This window comes from Ambystoma mexicanum, chromosome 13, assembly GCF_040938575.1.
Source record: "Ambystoma mexicanum isolate Mex_15411 chromosome 13, UKY_AmexF1_1, whole genome shotgun sequence".
NCBI classification, from domain to species: Eukaryota; Metazoa; Chordata; class Amphibia; order Caudata; family Ambystomatidae; genus Ambystoma; species Ambystoma mexicanum.
In genome coordinates, this window is record NC_090938.1 from 167,509,552 (window position 1) to 167,531,401 (window position 21,850).

A 21,850-nucleotide genomic window follows, 5' to 3' on the forward strand; every position below is an offset into this window, starting at 1 on the left:
TGGTATCCATCACCAAGCTTGGTACTGAAGCCTAGCTTGGGCACTGATGTGACTATTTGCCACCTTCGTGCTAGCTTGGTAGTGTATACCAAACACATTGAGTTAGAAATGTTAAGAATTGAAGTTTAGGAGACCCAAAGTGTACTACAATTATTGTGGATACTGCATCTCCATGAAATCTGAGCCAGGATTATTATCTCCCCCCCCCCCCCGTAACTCCAGTCTGGTAGTTTTACAGTGTACCTAATATAGCTTTATAGACCTTGCCAGAGGGCCGCACCTGGCGTTATGGGCCCTGCAGACTAAGTTAAAGGCCTGAGAATAGCTTGGTTCCCTTAACGAGGTATGAGGCAGCATAACGACAGTATGGCCCAAGGTTGAGGTCTATAAAGTTATTAGAACCCATGGCCAAACAACAACAAAAGTTTATGTACACATATATATTGTTTACATTATTATATTTTTTGGGGGAACTTAAATATTCAATGTGGAATATTTAAGCATTCAAAGAATATGAAAAGTAAAATGACACAAATATGTCATGCTTATTTGTAGTACATTATTTTTTTCATTAATTTAAAGTAACAAATGAAAAAAGGATGGTATTTGTATGAAAATGTAATTTTACATGAGTGGGGTGAAACACTGTAAGTACACGGCTTTCCGGGCTGAAAAAAGAAAGCAAATGTCAAATTTGCGACTGCATGAAAATTCCAGGCTATAAGAAAACTCTGAGCCCATACCGGATCGTATAGCCTGCAAATTGACCAATGGGAAAGGTTTATTCAACCTCCCAGGGCTCTAATTCCTTAGATGGCATTTCTGAGGGTTAGGCATACAAGTACAATATATTTAAAATGCACTGGGATTTGAGTGGAATGGCAATACAGACAGCATGATTTCTATGGTTTTTAAATGTCATGCTGCCCCAATCAATTTCTTCGTACTCAAGCAACTCCAATCAGGTAAAGGGATAATACAAGAAAGACGTATTAGAGAAAATCATGTTTTTTCATTATTTTTTGTTTTATTGATAAGTTGTACGGCCTTACAAGTGCAGGGGTGTGAAAATAAAATGGGCCTCATTACACGGATGGCGGTAAGGGTTTACCTGTACCGGTATTTTACCGGTACCGGTAAATCCTTACTGCCTTACTACGAGGTCCCTTTGCGGGTTGGGGAATTTAACGCCTGCTTTTTCAGGCGTTAAAAACCAACCCGCAAAGGGACCCAGGGAGCTAATTACGGTACCGCAATTTGCGGTACCGTAATTAGCGCCTTCCCCATTCCCATTATGCCCTATGGGGCAAAAATGGGAATGGGGAAGGGCAATGGTGGAAGGGGGAATTACCGCCCCGCCAACCTTGGAATGGGGCGGTAATTCCCCTTTCCGCCAAGGCCGTGCCGGTATTTTACCGGCATGAACCATGGCGCTAATAGCACCATGGTTCTCCACCATCCGTGTAATGAGGCCCAATGTGTTGGTAAATCCGTTACCATGGGCCTCATTACGAGGTTCGCGGAACGGGATAACAGGCTCCACTAATGGAGGCGGACACGTTAAACCCGTCCCGCAAAATTACAAAGTCTCCTCGCAGGACCCGGTAAGGACGCCTGGCAAAACCAGGCATCGTTACTGGGTGCCGCGAGGGGAATAGGGAGCAAACAACAGGCGGCTCGACAACGGCCCGTTGTTAGCTCCCTCTCCCATTCCCATTGAGCCCTGTGAGGACTAAGATGGGAATGGGGAAGGCACGGGCACGGGTTCCCAGAGGGAGGAATTACCGGGCCCTCCGTACTCGAAATGGCCCAGTAATTTCCCATTCTGGGAATCCGGTAAAGGAGCCCCGTTTGGCGGCAGCCATGGAGCTAATAGCCCCATGGCTACCGCCAAACTCGTAATGAGGCTCCATGACTTTTTTTTTGGCAGTAACGGAATTACCATCACTTTTACTGCACCACCGAATTCCGAGGTTTGAGCATGCAGTGAATGATGTACATCTATCGGAGGATAGCACAGGGGCAATGCACTGGTCTTAGTAGAGAGACCATGTAAAGCAACAGAGGTTCGAATCCCGGATCTGCGCTTAGAAACCGAACTCAGGTACGGTATTAAGCGCGTTATAAAAAAACAATAAAATACATTTTAAAAGTCGAGATGCTGGAGGTCAATTCTCCACTTTAAGGTCGCAAGTAGGTGAGTATATCATATTGGAATTAGCGCTTGTGGTAAATCTGAAAAATCTCTTTTCGGAAACCAAAAACAGGGATTTTGACCGCCTTGCCACCACTTATAATAAGGCATTCATGCGGATCGAGTGGCAGAAATGATTTTGGGAGCAAAGAAATTGGCAAATTGCACATAATGAGTTCCATACTTTCCTTATGCGTGTATTTATTTTGGATTTTATAATGCAGCACAGTGCAGCCATGTAACAATTCAAAGTTCAAAGATAGAATGATTTGGGGGCTAGCAAGAATGGAGAAAAGAGGGAAGAGGATGGAAGAGAGCCAGGAAGGTCAAGTTGGTCACGACGTATTCCCAAAGGTACAGCCTTTTATGGCTGCACATCTATGATGATAAAGTAGTTGTCAAAAGAATTACAGACAACATTGGCTTTTGATACATGGGTTTTTAATTTAGCCTCTCCAAGAGTGCTACTTTTTCAGTCGACATGTGTTTCGCAGTGTTGTGGGATTTCTCAAGGCTTGTTAATTTTCTTAACTCGAAGTGATTTCAAGACATGTTGTTTCAGGAGGAAAAAGAGAAGCGTGGCGAATCAGAAAAGTTTAAACCAGGGCAATTCTAGTTTTGTTTTCTTTTTAATGAAAATAAATAGATTGTGCTGCCTGCTCCACTTTACAATTGTATTCCATCTTGTCTTTAAATGAGATTTTAAGGGCCACACATGAACATTCTGATAAAGTCTTGTAGGTGTGTTCAGGCATAACTTCTTCAGAGGCTGTTATGATATGGTATGATATCATTCATTTATAATGCGCCTGTAAACAAGTGCTGGATTTGTTGGATTTGTTGGCTTTCCTCTGAGGCTTCCCAACCTTTTTGCCGTTGCGCGGCCTGTGCTCATTCACAGACTTTCCCAGCCTCCCGGCATTATCAGGCTAGTGCTTCCTCAAGGACTTTTCAGCCTCTAGACTCTGAGAAGGTTAGCAGCGGCAGAGCTGCCCAGCGCCCTTCCCAGCAGGAGCAAGTTCTAGTGCTACTTCTCTCTAGAGTGGGCTGTCTGTAGTCTCAGGTATGTGGTTGAAGTGGTATCTGCGGATGGTTTCTGCGCTGCTGGGTTTTTGCAATTATACGTCAACACCTGTGCTTCTACTGGCAGGGTGATTCCTTCATCTGTGATTGGCTGCACCGGCCTCCCGCCCCACCCGACCTGGATCTCTTCCCACCGCCTCTTGGGAGTTCTCAATCGTCACACAGAGGTGGATACCAAACATCACATAGTTTTTGCAAGTTTTGGATTTTTAAATGTCATGGAGCCCGACCACACATTACAGCTGGCAAGTAAGGTGTTATTAATTTAGGTGTCTCTTTTCCACCTGCAGTTGGTGATTTGCTACACAAGACATTTTCTCAGATAGACATTCTGAGAATTCAAGTGTCTTAGCAGGACATAGGGCCTCATTCCGAGTATGGCGGTAAGGGATAGCGGCCACCGGTAACGAGACCGGTGGCGGTAATCCCTTACCGCCATACTCCGAGTTCCCTTTGCGCCCTCGCCCTTAACGCCTGCTTTGAGCAGGTGTTAAAGTCGAGGGCGCAAAGGGGCCTCCAAGCCAATAACGGTGACCGTAATGAACGGTCACCGTTATTTGCATATTCCCCATTCCCATTGAGCCCTATGGGGGCTCATTTGGGAATGGGGAAGAGCCTTGGTGAATGGGGAATTACCGCCCCGCCAACCTTGGAATGGGGCGGTAATTCCGCCATCCACCAAGGCGCTGCCGGTCCGGGTACGGCGTCAACCAAGGCGTTAATAGCGCCATTGGTTAGCGCCGTACTCGGAATGAGGCCCATAGTAATTAATGTTCATTTTTAGCAAACTGTGTACATCACATAATAACGAAATATATCATGAGCAAAGCCTGTTTGATACACTGCATATGTGTATCTACCATGCAAAGGTGGTTTCCAAAGTGTTTCTTAAATATGTTTAGTTATATAAAGCATATCATTAGCTTTCTATACTTCTTAAGCAAAATTGCACGAGCAGGGGGTGGGGGCTGGGGCGGGGCATTACCGGGCCAGTTGGATGCACAAGTGAAGCAAGGGCTTTAACAATAGCCCGGGACATTACCTGCCCGGCTAATGCCCCCCAGCTCAGGTAATATTGCTATTTGTACATCGGCATATTGGACCAGGGTAATAATAGTGGGGGGTTTTTCAGTTGAGAAATTACGTTTTCACTGTTTCCCAACTTAAAAGAAAATACAAAGCAAGATGGCCTCAATGGATTGGGGGAGAAGGGAGCCACACATAGTCCCTTCTCCCTTTCCATAGTGGCCATTTCTGGGTCAGTGATGTGCTGGGAACATAGTGTTCCCAGTGCCGGCGAGGGACAGAGCAGTGGCAGGTAAGTTGGGTGTGGATGAGGGGGAGAGATGTGGACAAGGGGGGTGGGGGCTGGAGAAGGCGAAGGGGACGCGGGGGAGCATGCTCTTACATGGTATCTCGCAGGGGGAAAAGGCGGCTCACTGTGTGGTAAAGCACCGATTCTGAGCCTCATTGGATGGGAGGCCGCCACCACCAGGTACTAATAAAGAATTCAAATCGGTATTTGGCATCTGCTCACTATTATTCTTGCCCACAGTTCTTCGTAAAAACCATGAAGGCCATCAAGTCTGAGAAATGGAGCGGGAAGCTGATACAGGAGATCAAGATGCAGCTGATCATCAGCGCTGAGCATCCGCTTGAGAAGGTCTGTTACGTTTAGTAGAGATAGTGTTTCTTGTCTTGCATGCAGGTAGATCCACGGAGAACTAAGAGCTGAAGTCCCACCATTAAGCCAAGAGTCACACAACAAGCTCCTTGGGCTTCCATTTTAGGTTTGTAACATTTTAACGTATGCAGGTTAGGTTCTTTCCGTGTTGAAAAGAAAGCTTTGGATTTTGAATTACTGGACCAATCCCTTGTCCCGCAGCAGCATTTCAGCCTCAGAGTTTCTAATGGTAGCTATGTGTTCACATTTCAGCCACAGTGTGCTGCACCCTGGGAGTTGCAGACCTAGGACCTCATTACACGGAAGGCGGTAAGGGTTTACCGGTACCGGTAAACCCTTACCGCCTTACTACGAGGTCCCTTTGCGGGTTGGAGAATTTAACGCCTGCTTTTTGCAGGCGTTAAAACCAACCCGCAAAGGGACCAGGGAGCTAATTACGGTACCGCAATTTGCGGTGCCTTAATTAGCACCTTCCCCATTCCCATTATGCCCTATGGGGCAAAAATGGGAATGGGGAAGGGCAATGGGGGAAGGGGGAATTACCGCCCCACCAACCTTGGAATAGGGCGGTAATTCCCCTTTCCACCAAGGCGGTGCCAGTATTTTACCGGCATGGACCAAGGTGCTAATAGCACCTTGGTCCACCGACGTCAGTGTAATGAGGCCCCTAGACTGACAATGGAAATTTCCAATATTCAAGCCTCAGGATGAAGCACCCTCTTACTAAAAATGCATTTCGTGATTTGTGCAGCTCCTCCTTCTACTCTACAAGATTAGGGGGTTCCAGTTTGCCTGCTCAGATTTTAACTGTGATCTGTATCCCCGGGTGGCATGCTTCTGTGAGGTGCTTCAATTATGTCATGTATGTTGAGTGGGACGTTGAGTTGGCAATACGCTCAGAGACAGTTGCGTGTTCTGGTAATGTCAGTGAGAATGTGTCGGTGGATCTGTCCCCACATTTGATGTTCTGAACTGCAGCTTGATCTGCACTACAATAAAAGGGAAAAATGTTCTTGTACATACCTAGGAGGTCATTACAACCTTGGTGGTAAGGGGTTAAGGGGTCCGGTAAAGGTGCCGGAGCTGTCAACCCCTTACCGCCCCATTACGAGTCTGCTCGTGGGACCCGCTAAGGACGCCTGGTAAAACCAGCCATTCTTAGCGGGTCGCGTGACCAGACCAGGATGCTAACAACTGGGCTGGTTAGTAACGGGCCCGTTGTTAGCATCCTCCCCATTCCCATTGAGCCCTATGTGGGCATAATGGGAATGGGGATGTACCGGGTCTGGGTTCCTTGAATGAGGAATTACCGGGCCCTCCAAGATCGGAATGGCCCGGTAATTCCTCATTCAAGGAACCCGGTACCCGGTATGGGGGTAGCCATGCTGCATGGTTACCTCCATACTCGGAATGACCCGGTCAATCAGACATGAAATATTACAATGGTGACAAGTTGTCCGCAGACTGGAAACGTGCTGTACTATGTATGAGGGCTCTGAACAGGGTGACCCTCCCCATATCACCCTCCCCTGTGAACATATCATACTTGCCTTTTTGCTAGTCATTTCTCTTACTGTGTTCATTGGTGCATTCATCATTGAAAAAGCTGCCTGTCATGCACAGACCAACGGAGGCACGGAGTTGAGCAGTTTTCCGGGTGATTCCCTGTCCATGTGATAGCATCAACTGGCCTCTGGATGCCAGGGGGTTGGGTTCTTGTATGCTGGAGCACTGGGGTTTGCGCAGCTGTGCTACTCACTCTGAAAGTTCCATTGGGTGAGTTGTGCACGCCAACTCGCAGCAACTTATTGTTAAGTCAGACCAGTAAAGGTCACGTGGCCATTGGTTAGCAACATTGATGATGGCTGTCTGTCGTTGCTGGAACGCAACATCATTTTTCATTAAACACAGCGCTTAATGGTGCAGCAGAGCTCCTGCAACCCTTTGCCTGCAGGTCCACTATTTCCAAATCTCTGTAGGAGTAGCCTGCCCCATAGACCACTTGGAATGGTCTGTTCTCCTCTGCTATAGACTCCCTAGAATATATTCAGTCTCTGCCTCAAAGCAGATAGTGAAATGCATAGACGCCAGCAACCCTCGCCTCATCTACTCCAGGATCTGTAAAAGATAACGCTGTCAATTAACAGTCATGGATCTCACCACTCAACATCTGATCCCCCTCCACTTCATGTCTGTACCTGGCCATCTCTTTTACTAGCTTGCAGTTCAGTTTTCTTCTATCCCACCCGGCCCGCTAAGGGTAGATAATGGGACTTTCCAATTCCTCAGGAGGTTGGTAGTCTATTCCTCAGGAGGTTGGTCGTCTTGACTTCGGCCTTATGACCTTTTATTTGTTACCCAACTAACTCAAAGGCATGCAAACTGGGGATCTCCAGATGTTTTGCACTACAACTTCCATGACCCTTTACCATTAACTGTGCTGGTTAGAACGAATGGGCGTTGTAGTCCAAAACATCTGGAGACTCACAGTTGGCTGTCCCCAGCTATAACTAACTACTCCTGACTAAATCTATTATATTACCCAAGTCAGAGGAAGTCTTCAGATGGTTCAGGTGCTTCCTGAAATGGTCTAACCTTTACTTTTTCTTTGCACACCTCACTCCTATAAACTAGTTAGCGCGTTGAAGTCTTTGATTTCTTTCTTGAGGTTCCAATTGTCTGAAAGCCTAGGTCTGGGCATAACTTCTTGTTGACAGAGGTTTCTCCAGGTTTCAAAATCAGTTATTTCTTCTCCTTTCCCCCTTATTCTAGCAGGAAGTACGGGATCTCTTATTGAGCTTACTGTTCTTCCTGTCAAGCGTATGCTCTCCTATTGCACTGCAGTCCTAAACACTGCGCTCTTTACTGGTAGGTTCTCCGCATCCTTGAAGAGGCACTGGGCCTCATTACAAGTAGGGCGCAAGGGGATACCGGGCAGCGGTAATGTCACTGGTGCCGGTAATCCCTTTGCGCCCTACTACTAGTTCCCTTTGCGGGTCTTTCCTTAACGGCTGCTTTTAGCAGGCGTTAAGGACAGGACCCACAAAGGGACACCGGGGTCAATAACCATACCGCAATTTGCAGTACCGTTATTGCCGCCGTCCCCCTTCCCATTGAGCCCTATGGGGGCTGAAATGGGAATGGGGAGTGGCCCTGGTGAATGGGGAATTACCGGTCCCTCCGACCTCGGAATGGACCGGTAATTACTTCATTCACCAGGCCGGAGTCTGAACTATTTTGGAGGCAGCCATGCCGCAAATAGCGGCGTGCTTACCTCCAAAGTCGGAATGAGGGCCACTGGCTTCTTGCTGAGATACTGCTTTTGCAAACTTCATTGAGATGATAACCATTAGTGTCACTGCGCAGCACCTGCTGACCCACATCTGGCCCGAAGCGTGACCGGTGCCATTATCTGAAGATGGCCTCCTGCCTGTATTTGATTGGGGCTGGCAGTGAATTGGGGCTTGAGTGAGAGAGACAGTCCCTTCAAGTAAGTAAGGGGAGAAGCAATACACCACCATCGAATCAAGAATGCCAATTGGGACTCAGTTAATCAGTTGGAGAATCTTTCTATGAACACACTGAAACATGCAGGCGCACCAGCTGCATCTCATGCATTGGCACCTTAATCTTGGGATGGGGTTTCTGCAATCACATGAGTTAAGGAAAGAGCCAAAGGGAAACAAACTGTTAACCCCGAACCCATCTTCACCATCACACACAGGCAAATCTCATACATCCTCATCAGTAACGGACCAATGAAATGCGGGGACATCTTTAAATGTATAATTAAAGGTACTTGGAACAGAAACCTTAAGGACCATAGTTAAAGTTCTAAGGAACAGGGAGTGAGGGACTTGCATCCTATTGGTCTGTCACCAAGTCAGGATGGATAACGCATATGGTGTCATAATAGTGTTGTTTTCCAGACAATGGACACCCATGGTATCAGGAACCCCCCCAGCACTGCAGCAGGTCCAGTGACCGGAATCAAAGACCACATCTAAGGACATTGGGCAGAGCGCATGTGACGCGCCATTGCCATCTGCACTGGTTGAGCTAGAAGACCCTTCCATAATTCAGAGTGCTACCAGGTGAATATATCATTCTGGCCACCTGCGACCTGTTTGTGTTGCATGGACTGTAGGTTGCCAGTCCCTGGGCAGTCGTGGTGCAAATGTACATACTTCACACGAACGCGGGGTCAATGTGTGGCAAGATACACTTGTGCCTCGTGATAACAGGATCATTGAGTTTTGAAATCTCTGTGTGATGTTCGTCTCGTGTGATCTGCATGACTGCAGAGATATTTGCCCTCAGCAGAGTTTTTCATTCCCTTTTTGCCTGTTACGTGGATAGTCATTGTTAGTTATTGGGTGTTGATGTTGTGTGTTGCTGCTGCGGAGTTGGTTTTGTATATTCGATCCTGCAGTTGGAGTTGTGGCTTGTGTGTTACTTTGTTATGGGGTTTCACCAGCTGTTCATGCTGTTCTGTGTCAGGTTGCCTACTATTATGCAAACATCTGTCGTGTTGTGCAGCATTTGCCTGTGTGGTTGTGAAGTGGGAGGTGTGTCCTTGGACATTGCTCCCAGTCCATTAGTTAGGGTGTTGCCATTGAGTATCAGTACTGCCTGGGAGTACTATCCAATACCTTCCCTGGACTCTTCCATGAGACCATGCAAAGGAAATGCAGGCTCACACATGGGTCACTCAACAATACAGTGAATACTCATGTCTAATTAGTAAGAGTCTCCTTTCTCTGCACAAAAAGCAGAAAAAACGACTCATTTTAGAGACAACTCAATATAGTAAAATAAGACAGCCTGCAACTCTTATTTCCGCCTACCACCAACTAAAACAAGACTAATTCCACTGCAGCATTGACAACCACCACCAGGCTCAAGGAGGCCTTAACACAATGTCGTCTGGACAGCACTCCAGCCCAACCACTGCAGATAGGAATGAAGTGGTGTGTTCCCGCTCGGCATCTTACATGTGGATCCTCATTGCGGAATCCAGAGCTGCACTGTCCCTGACTCAATGGGCCTCCACTGTCCGCCATACCCCAGTATTGAGACACAACTCACTCCTCCTCCTCCCTCTTCAGAAGCCAGAAACCTCTGAGTCATCTTCGACTCCTCTCTCTCCTTCTTCCCTCACATTCAGGACATTGCCAAGACGCCCCATTTGCAGCACTTCCTTCTCAAAGGAATTCTACCTTTTCTCACATTCCCCCAGCGGCTCAATGTTACCCGGGCTTTCGTTATCTCTAGGCTTGACTACTGCAATAGCATCCTCCTGATTCTACCTTCGTCCACTCTGCGACATTTGCAGCTAATCCAGAATAGGGCAGCAAGTCTTATCCTTGGCCTCAAGAACAGGGACCGCATATACCCTGCCCTAAAAGTCTTCACTGGCTCCCGGTTGCTGGACAGATTAAATTCAAATCCGTCTGTATCATCCACAAGACTTTCTGGGGATAGGAACCACACTATGTGCAATCCTTGCTTATGAAATGATCCCCCTCTAGACCTCTATGTTCCTCTGGCACCAATTCCTTGTGCGTAAAGCGGTTAGCTAAATGGAGGGCAGGTGGTCAATCTTTTTCCTCAGCTGGCTCCCTTCTTTGGAACAGCCTCCCCCTCCCTCTTCGTCTTGAGCAGGACTTTCTTAAATTCTGGAAGAGCCTCAGGACCTTCATCTAATCTCTTGCTCCCACTCCCCCCCTCTCTCCTGTGCTAATCGCACAGTCGCTTGATTGGTGTGCAGGGCCCTTATGCATCCTTGGGGTCCTGACCTCCCACACTGTATCATCCCAGCTGCTGTCTTCCCTCAGCACTTGCCTCGGCTCACCCTCCACCCTTGGAGGCTTGCACTTACCTTACATTGCACTTCACCTGGTGCTCACCCATGCGCACTGCAGCACCTATCCCATTCCCTCTCACATCTGCACTTGGACATTCTGAACACTCACAAGGCATAGTAGGTGTGTCTTACCCTCCCTATTGTATTCTTACATTCACTAGTGTTATTTATTGTAATTGTAATTATGTATTGTTCCCTGTCCCCTCCCTGTTGCCCTCTGGGTGCTTTGAAACAGTATTTGCTTCCTGTATAAGCGCCTAACAAGCAAACAATACATGAATAAATAAATGCAATCCAAAATACAGTACAGGGGTGAAGTGACTTGATCATTTCTTGAAAACAGCTCCCCACTGCGTGAAAGGAATGATAACGCAACCAACAGGTAGCATGGACACTAGAAAGAATGAATGTATCAAATAAACAAATAGATTCAATGGTCAGAGGAATGGCAATAGTAGTGAAATCCACAACTTATAGATTGGTGGTCGGTTTATAGAGCAGTGGTATAGATTTCATGATGTCAGAAGAATGCTAAATATTTCAGTAGAGCAATATAAAAAACAGCGCTTCTAATATCGATCAACATGCTTAAGGGTCGTGACAACCATTGTATTGATTGAGGCTAATATCTCAGAGTCAAGGCTCAGGAATCTGTGTGCACATTTATCAGTACTCCACATTCCAGCCCGCTCCCACATTGTCCAAATGCTCATGAAAACTCCACATAATAGCTTATTTTGATTTATGTGCGAAACAAATTGAGTTCTCCAAGATGTTCTGATTGCTCTTGTCTCTCATTTGATGACGGAAAGGAATGTGTTATTGCAATATCTGACTCAATGTTGTCTTTTGCAGGCTTTCCTTTATAAGTTATTGGGGGCCACCATCCAGGCCGTCTCCAACGAGATCTTCGTGCGTACGCAGCTCAGCCTCCTCCTTCAGGAAAGTGACCATGAAGAGGACGTGGAAAGAGAAGTGAGTGACTGTGCACTTGTGGAAAATGAAAAAGGGTATTCCAAAGCCCAGAGACAGCAAACATATCAGTAGGCATAGGTTATATCTGTGTTTGATAAATAACTCCAGCATATCCTTCATGGCCCATTCCATGGTCATGAACAACTTCCCTTAGGAAATATCATTGTTGGAGAAACCAGTGTTATCTTTCAATATAGTTATCGCTGGCATGACTAGAGGACTCATTGGCAACACCAGCAAATCTGATTGCCCAAGGCTGCTAAAGGTGTGGGTGGTGATTCCCACCTGGCACCGAGGTCCCTATAAAATAGGCGAATTGACAGATTGCATGTGCAGGGAGAGTTCTAATCAACACAAGAGGTTAAGTAAAGTCACTGCCACCATTTTCGGAATTGGGTGATGTCAAGGAATACCCCCAATATGGGGAACAAAAGAAGGGAAGATACCTGCCCTGGGTTAAGGTCTCTAACACTGTGTACCGTGGTTGAAAGCTTATCACGACATAATGCCATGCTAACAGCTGACTTTAAGGGACACAGAGAACAAATTGGATTAGTTGCCGTTTACATCATTTGTTTGATAAACTATTCATCAGATGGGAAATGGGAAATAGGGCTTTCAAGGTAAATAAACATCCAAGGGTATAAAAGTTATCCAAGCCTCGACATGTTGCATGTCATTTCGTGCATGGTAGGTTCTTTTTACTTATCACCTACAATCACCTACTATAGTAGGAATAGGAATCAGCTATCTGTAATCCACTGTACTTCCCCTACATTAAAATACACTTAGTGAGATGAGGCCCATGCACATAAGTAAGATTATTGATTTTTTTTATTTTAATTTTTTTTATTGTAGCTCTTTGGTTTACACAAGAAAACCTTTAGCTATTTTTACCGAACAAGGAGCAGAAAACAACATAAAAGATAAGAAAATGTCAATAAAAAGAGTAGAAAAGAAGCAAGTACAACTATACAAAATCAAGACGAGAGTTAATTCAATCGTTAAAGAAAGCTTAAAAAACATTTTAAAAATCAAAAATAATTGAATAAAAATAACCCAAGACAACAAGAATAGCATTTTCCCAAACTTCTGTTCTACAGATATACTAAAATATTAATAAACATTTATAAAAATGCCTGTTTCTTATTTCATTTCTCTTTCTTTTCTTTTATGTTGCTTAGTGTTTAACACTGCAAAAGTCTGCTTGATTTCAGGTCCTTTTCACTGTTCCAAGAGGTTCGTCTTGTCCCTCAATTTTTTCAAAGATGAACTGGATAAATTTTATGACCGCAAGATTGTTTGAGATCTTATCTCCATCCAGCAGGTATGACCACCAAAGATCAATGTCCTTGAATCTATATTCTTGCCAGATATGACCTAAGTACATCTGTCGTTCACCTCTCACAGTAGGGCATTCCAGCAGCAGATGTTTCAATGATTCAACTTTTAATACATTTTTACATAATCTACAGTTCTCTGGTTCATCTCTCTCTCTTTTTCTATAATGATTGGTTCTACTTGGCCAAAGATTCAAACGCAGCTTTAAGAAGCCTTGCCTCAAGAACCAATTGGGGAAAAGGGTTAGGTATTTGGGTAGTATATTCAGTTTTCGCGGGACTGCCCAGAATTCTTCATAGCCTCGATATTTAGTGAGCTCGTCCAGTGTATCAATCCAATCTCTAGTGCACATTTTTTTTTCACTTGATCTGGATTGTTTAAGAAGGATTCTTCCATCTCATTTAAATTAAGAAGGATCATCTGGCATATTTTGGCCCATTCAGTCAATATTGGTTCCAACCTCTCTTCCATTGCTTTTTTTATGGCCGAAAAACCCCCCTTTGTTGCCGGTTCTAGGCATCTTCTGTAGAAAGACAATATCTTCCACTCCACGATGACTTTCAGAGAGGATAGTGCCAGCTCTCTTCTAATTAATTGAATTGGGAAGGATTTTGGCAATCCCAAAATAGATCTCCAGAACTTGCCTTCTAGCCGTGACCATATTTTGTTGTCCAATAAGAGTGAGGTTTCTGATCCATAGGTTAGGATTGCCACTACTTTTGCACGATAGAAGTCTATCAGCGGTTTCATGGAGAATCTACAGAATCGCGCCAGTAGAATCTTAGCTTGGCCTATTAGGTTTCCAAGTTTGTTTTTTAAGTCCTGACATCTCGGGTCTTCGTATCTGTTGGTATTGATACAAACCCCCAGGTATGTAATAGCTGTTACTTCCGTTATCTTTTTATTGGATAAATACCATTGGGGTGAGTTTATATTTTTCTTCTTTTTGGTATTAGAGAACGTCAAAATCCTAGATTTTTCAGGATTGATGGTCATTTTGTTTTTGGCTACGTATGTTTCTAATGCTTTTAGTTGATGTTGAAGACCTATAGGAGTCTGATCGATTGACACTATGTCGTCTGCATAGATCAATCGTCCAATTGCTATATTAGCAAGTTTTTCTGGGAAGGATCTTATATCTGCAAAGGCTTTTTCCATATCTGAGGAATATAGTTTATATTCTTCTGGAGCCAAGGGGCATCCTTGCTTAAGCCCAATGGTTGTAGGAATTGTGTCCGATAACAGGCCAGCTTTATTTAGTTTCACTTTAATTGAGGTGTTCGAGTGTAATTCCTTTATGCTATAAAGTATAATTTCTGGGAAATTCCATTTTTTTAATTTCCTCCACATCCTCTCCCGATCAACTGCATCAAAAGCCTTTGATAGGTCAACAAAAGCTATATAGAATTTCGCCTCTTTGTTGGTCAGGGTTCGAGCTTTCAACAGATTTAGAATAAAGATTTTTAATGGAGTGCCTTGTCCTTTTACAAACCCAGATTGCCATTCGTCCTTATGGCCTGTTTGAGTTGCCCAATTTGTCAAAGATTTTAAAAGAATTGAGGCAAAGATTTTTCCAGCCACATCTAGAAGGGCAATTGGCCTGTAATTTTCTGAGATTGTTCTTAGGCCCTTTTTAAAGATTGGCACCACAATACTTGTCTTCCAAGAAGTCGGTAGTTTCCCCGAAGCCAAGATATATTTAAACAGTTGATGTAGGATTTTAGCCCATTCCGCTGGGTCCTTTTTCAGACCTTTGTTAGTCAGGCTGCCTGGTCCCGGTGCTCTAGAGTTCTTTAGTTTTTTAATCATGTCTTCTAATGTCTCACTGTCTATGGTCAGCAAACTTTCTTCCCTTTTTGGTATAATCCGATCATTTATAAGAGGTTTTAGAGCTGGCTGTTGTTGTTTGTAGTATAATTGCCATTGTTTCTCTGTGACTGGATTTGTTATTATAGCATCTTGCAAAGTCTCTTTATTATTTATTAAAGCCCACGTCTGTGCTGTATTTCTCTCACATATAGTTCTTAACATTGCCTGGGAGTCATGGTTTAACATGGTTTTTTTGTGCAACTTTCTCCAATTTCTGAAGGTTTGTTTTATTTCTCGTACTTAATCAATTTTATTTACCTCATTCAAGTCTTTCAGTGATTTTAGTTGTTTCCTCATAGTCTTTTTTTTGTCGACCATGGCTTGATCGAATATATGTCGATGTGACATTATTGGTTTTGTAGACCCAGGTTTAATTCTAGTATGGAAGATTTTTAGCAGAGGAACATAATTGGTGGTTTGCAGTGGTAGCTGCAGATACAAATCATTTAGGGTGGATGTCAAGTTGTCATTCAGCATTGGTAATTTTGCTGGATTCATTTTAACTCGGGTTCTCCCAGTATTAATTTCTATCTTGAATGGATATATTTCATTTACGTTCTTAGGAAGAAAACTAGAACAAGTAAGTTTGATGGCATTGTGGTCACTAGCCCTGGTCTGTTGCACCTCAAGTTTTTGAATAAACATTGACATATTAGTTGAAACTGTCACGTAATCTAAAATGGCTTTGGATTTCAGCCCTCGCCACGTCGGTTTCCCTGGGATGTTGCCTAACGTGACTCCATTTAGGATTGTGCAATCTCTAGATTGTAACGTGGACCTCCAATTGACCCCTCTTTTGTGTTGGTTGTAGCCATTTTTGGTACGTCTTTGAGTACTTTATTGTTTTCGTCCAGGCAAGTGCAATTAAGGTCGCCCACCAATATTATCCATGGGTCATGCCATTTAGCTTTCAGATCATCAATTGCCTCTGCTATGTCCCTTGGAAGGGATTTGTTTCCTTTAGCTCCTGGCACCCAGTATATATTCATCAGCACAATTATTGATTTTGCTGCTGGCTTTCAGGTGACTTTGAATGCTGTTATCTTTAGGTCTGTCTTTAGGTCTGTCTTCTCCCTCCTTAACAATCTCAGGCCGATTCATGGAATTAATGTGTGCCGAAAGTCGCAGCGCAAGCATGCGAAAGCGTGCGAATCGCAGCGCAAGCGCGAAAAGCCACGCACGTCGATTCATGGAAGTCTGTGCGCGTGTAAATCCTGGGATGTGCGCTAAAATCGTGCGTTGCGCACGCGGGTGCACACGTCATCAAACGCCATGTGGTACGCACACAGCGATATCGCACATAGCGTGGCGCACACAATATAAGTGGCCGGAACGTGGGGCATAACATGCGGAATGGGGAATAACGCGTGAAAATGTGGGCTTCATGGGGGAAGTACAGGAGGTAAATGCGCGGAACGCCCACACGTGCACCTACAACACGTATTCATGGAATCGAACAGGGGAAACGCGTGCGCCAAAAAAGACGCGCTAATCTGGAAACACATACGCCAGTAGAAAGCAGGCATACGTGGCCCTGTGCAGCATAAAAGTGCGCGCAAACAATAAAAACAAGCTAAGACGCTATGATGAATATACCGTTCCTCGCAGAAGTGGTCGTGGGACACTGCAGGAGGAGGAGGATAGCCAGGCCCAGAATTTTTACACCAGGACCAGCCTTTTTGGGATGCCTGATGACCGGTGTATGGGAGGTACAGGTTTCCACCACACATAATACTTGTCCTGGTGAGTGAGTGGGAGGATGACCTCACATCACCCACCCTGTGCTCCCAAGCACTGAGCGCCTTGGAAAAGGTGCTCAATGTACTGCACTTCTTGGCCACTGGTTCATTTCAGCTGACAAGTGCCATAGTGGGGGGGGGGGGGTGTCACAGGCCACGCAGTCACGCTGCCTACACCAGGTGTTGGCCATCATGACTGCACGCCCCTCAGTCCGCAGGCACGTATACATGCCCAGAACACCTGCAGAAAGGCAGGCTGCCGTCCAGGACTTTTATGGGGTGGCACACTTCCCCAAAGTGCTAGGTGCCATTGATTGCACCCATGTGGCTCTACGTCCCCCCAGGACAACTGAGCACATCTATAGAAACCGCAAGCACTGGCATTCCATCAACGTGCAGGTAGTATGTGATGCCAAGGGAATCATCACCTCAGTATATGCCAACTATCCAGGGTCCACCCATGATAGTTTCATTTGCAGAATGTAACCCTTAAACAGGGACCTAGAAGCTGGGCGGCCTGGCGATACATGGCTGCTTGGTGAGTATTAATGCCTTTGCAAATGCACGCATGTCAGATACTGAGTAATGTGACAAACCCACTAATGATACCCATCATCACCTCCCCAGGGGACAGTGCCTACCCTTGAGCACCCACATGATGACGCCAATTTGGAACCCCACCACACCACCTGTGGTAAGATACAACACAGCCCATATTGCAACCCGGGGCATAGTGGAGCGCACATTCGGAGTGCTCAAGTCACGCTTTCGCTCCCTTGACCGCTCTGGTGGGCAGCTGCTATACGCACCCCCAGTAGTGTGCAGGATCATACTGGCAGCATGTGTCCTGCACTACATTGCAACCGGCCGGGGCCTGCGGGTGGACATGGTGGTGCCCCCACATTCCCAACCACATGCATGCCCGCTGCACATGCGAGGTGAAAGGGCACGTAGTGAGGCAGCCCATACACAGCTGGTGGCTAATTACTTCACCTAAAATCACACCCCTGTGGAGTGCACACAGCCCTGGCACATACCAGCTGACAATGATGATGACATAAGGGACAGTCAACTGTCACAACCATACCAGCCTGAGATTGGTCACCTGGAAGTGTTACATTGTGTGCATCCCTACCTACTTAAATACAACCAATGCTGTGTGACAAAAAGACACACATTCATGCTGCATGAATGACTACCCCCTTGCAAAATACTACATGAAAATAGTGCCATGTCACCCAACCCCTCCCCATCTGAGCTACCCAACACACCATGGCATGTCATGCCATGTGAAAGCAACCAAATGAATGCACAACACATGACACAAGTGTCACAAAGTGTACTGTCACAAATGTAAACAGGCCACAGACAATATGCTCCCAGTAATCAATAAGAAACAGCAAACATGAACAAATACTTACCAGCAACACAATACAGCAACACAGGATGAAACAGTGGCAAAATATGACAGTACAAAATCAAAATAGTGCAAGTCTCACAACCTGAATAAGCCAGCACATCGACCCCTTCCAACTGCAGAGTGTTGCTGTCAGGCAAAAGTGTCAGTGTACTGCATACAACATGAACTGCATCTGCAAAGGATACGGCCGTGTGAAGACATGAAGAAGGTACATGTGAATAAGGAGAAAGACAAGGATGCACAAGCACATATCAATACACCATGCAGTGTTCAATCCAACAACAATCCCCACTAGGGATGTCCACACAGTTTTGACTACAGACTGTCCACACAGCTCATGGGAGTCCAATGTCACTGTGTAAGTCACTGGGCCTCATTACGACCCAGGCGGTAAGTTACCGCCTGGGCCGTGACTTTACCACCATGGCGTAAACTACGTTTACGCCATGGTGGTTGGCGGACTTACCGCCCCATTCCGACCTAGGCGGGGCGGTAAGTCCCCAATCCCCATTTCCCCTTCCCCATTCCCATTTTTGCCCCATAGGGCATAATGGGAGTGGGGAAGGCGTTAATTACGCCACCGTAAATTACGGTGGTGTAATTAACTCCATGGTCCCTTAGCGCCATGGATTTTAACACCTGCTAAAAGCAGGTGTTAAAAGCACCATGGCGCTAGGGGACCTCGTACTCAGGCGGTAAGGGTCGGCGCTGTTAACGCTGCCGTAAACCCCTTACCGCCTGAGTTGTAATGAGGCCCACTGTCACTTGGTCACACCCTTTGCAAGCCCATGGAAAGGGGAAGCAGGAGGGGTGTGTGTGTGTCAGGAACCCAAGCATCTAACCCAAAGATAGGACAAGCCTGCATGTGCCCATCTGGAATACACAGTGGATGCCCACGGGAGCCACACAAGGCAACACAGCGGAAAAAAAAAATACAAAAATACAAAAATCAAAAATGGCCATGTGTGGACCGGGGGGGGGCACCCAGGAGGTTCGAGGACAGGGTGCACCCCAACACCCACCTGCGTGGATGTTGCGGAAAAAAAATACCTCCATGGGCTCATGGCCTGCACGGCTACGCTAATGTGGGAGAACTGCTGTCGCTCTCCTCACTCTCTGCTGCTACATCAGGAGGTGGCAGTGCTATGGGAGGCAGCCCAGGCAAAGCCCTGGTATGGTCCTCCATGGCAGCAAGCATGCGGGTCTGGAAGGTCTGGTTCTGGAGGATGATAGTACGGAGATCCCCATGCAGCACCTCACGGGTTGCCTGCATTTCTGCATGGATGGCCTCGCGTGATGCCCGGATATCCTCACGTGTTGCCTGGAGCTCAGCTGAGAGTGAACATGTGAGCTGCTCCAGCTGCTGTTGGGACCTAAAATTTCGGGAAGCCTCAAGTTCACCCAGAGAAAATGGAGTTCTAAGCTCACGGCTTCGCTGTGGCCCTGTGACTCTACAGATGTGGCTTCGCGCAAAGTCTCCAGTGCCGCCCGTCGGTCCCTGTTGGACACCAACATGTCTTCCCTGTGTGATTGGCAAATGGAGTCTGTTACCTGCTGTTGTTGCTCCATCTGCCTTTCAGGGGGGAGAATGCAAGTGGCCACCCTCTCCATTGCCTGAGCCATCATTTCAACCGATGCCCCTGTTGTGCTGATATACTGTAGATGGAGTTTTCCCATACAGTATTGCCTGGTGGCGTACGGCCACCACGTCCGCGGGCACCACACCTGTTTGGGGCAAGGCGATCTGCACCTTGCTGTGCTGGCACTGCCTGAGGCTGCAGGACTGCATTCCCCCTCTGATCTGCTGGCCCAGGAACAGGATCAGATGTTATTGAGCGTGACCCTGCATCCGTAACCGCCAAAGGCAGAGTTACCAACACTGACATCCCCATAGAGGGGTCTCCCCCTCGTGCAGGTGGGTTTGTCAGAACAGCATCCCCCCCAGTAACACTCACCTGCGATGCCACATATGTCTCACTCTCCGATTCAGCACCTGAATCATAGAGGTCAGCGGAGGTGCACCCAGAGACACCCGTGGACAGTATGGTCTGCAGGAGGATTTGGTTTTCACCCACCACCACCCCACATTCTCCACTGGTGCCCGGTTGTGGCTGAGATTCCTCCTGGGTCTGCACCTTCTTCTCCACCTCAACAGCATCAAGTGTGTCATCACCTGCAAAAACATGAAAGACAACAAATGGAAACAGGCATGAGCACCATAGCACACACATAGGCCTGACAAGCCAGAGATCCAGTACATGAATTACACATGTCCCACATGACTATAACCCTGGCATGCATGCACTGTCAATGAGTTGGAAGGGGAGGCAAAAAGCAGACACTGAGGACTCCAAGATGGAAAAGCAACACATTTGCTGCATGCTGGATAGCACTGGCATCACACATTAGCCTGTGAGTGGCATTTCCAATACACATACATGACACATGCCAGCACACAGATGGCACCTAGCATAGCCATGGTACATTTGACAAGTACAGCCATATGATAGTCAATGAGTACTGTCACCCATCCATGTGAGATGGACATGAGATGAAAAATGCAAAATAGTGTGACAAAACACGCATGTGCCACACACTGAAACACATCCAGTGTACAATTATACAGTGATGGCCGGCAGATGGATAAATCAATGGTTGGTCACTTCAACATGACAGGAAACAACAATCATGTTCCACATTCAAACAGGCCACACAAATTGATGTGAGCAGGTACTTACTCAATCAGCTTGAATGGTCAAATAATTCCCATAACATGGTAATAAATGTGGGACATTGTGGGGTGTAATCTATGACAGAAGCATGTCACATATGTGGCATTAGGGCAGAAAAATGTGTTGCAAAAATGGGATTATTGAAACAATCAGGCTGAATGAACACTGAAAATTCCTAACATTGTTGTTGCAAGATGACATTTCAAGGGCAACTGCAGTAATGTGGTGCTAATTGGCCACTGTGGTCAGAAGGGATACTGTCATACCCAAATGCAAGGCCGGTGACTGGTTTAGAGGAAGCACATGGGTGACCCACACCACTCATGAGTACACACCCTCACCTGGCACTCAATCATAACACATCACCCAAGCAACATACACATGGATTACACACACATGCATGGGCACTCACCGGACAATGCTTAATAATCTGGTAGGTCTCCCACGCCCTGGATCTGTTCCTCTGTGACGAAGGTTCCAGCAACAGACTCAAGTTCAGTGAGTTGGTCGTCCTCTGGTGGAGACCCACCGCCAGTCACCAGAGTAGAAGCATGATTGGAAGCCAGCTTGTTCTTTGCTCTGCGTTTCAGGTCATTCCACCGCTTGTAGCAATCATCAGCTGTGCGCCTCACAAATCCAAGGGCACTAATGTGGTCCGCGATGGTCTGCCAGTGGGCCCTACGTTGAGCAGGCGTAGTCTTGCAGCCTGCAGTCACCACCATTTCGCGGCTATGTGCCAACACATAGGCCACAAGTGCATCAAGTTCGGCATCATTGAAGCTAGGCTTCCTTGACGTGCCGGAGTGTGTAGCCATGTCTGGGGTCTCAGCCTGTAGTGCAAGAGCACCCTTCTTCTTTTTCTTGTAAGGTGGTGCGGATCCTGAGTGGCTTACGCCGCTGTGGTCAGTAGGGGCAGAAGCGCAGGTGGACTGGGTACTTGAAGCCTG

The 21,850-nt window shown here is 46.4% G+C and overlaps 1 protein-coding gene across 2 annotated transcripts in view; it reads left to right on the forward strand.

The window, feature by feature from the left end:
* LOC138520101 (maestro heat-like repeat-containing protein family member 1) overlaps positions 1-21,850 on the forward strand; it is a 758,658-nt gene that overhangs the window by 688,099 nt on the left and 48,709 nt on the right. For both annotated transcript variants that reach the window (XM_069632611.1, XM_069632612.1), the window contains exons 20-21: positions 4,833-4,940; positions 11,683-11,802. In XM_069632611.1, the coding sequence (XP_069488712.1) occupies positions 4,833-4,940; positions 11,683-11,802 (228 nt within the window). The remainder of the gene's footprint in view (positions 1-4,832; positions 4,941-11,682; positions 11,803-21,850) is intronic.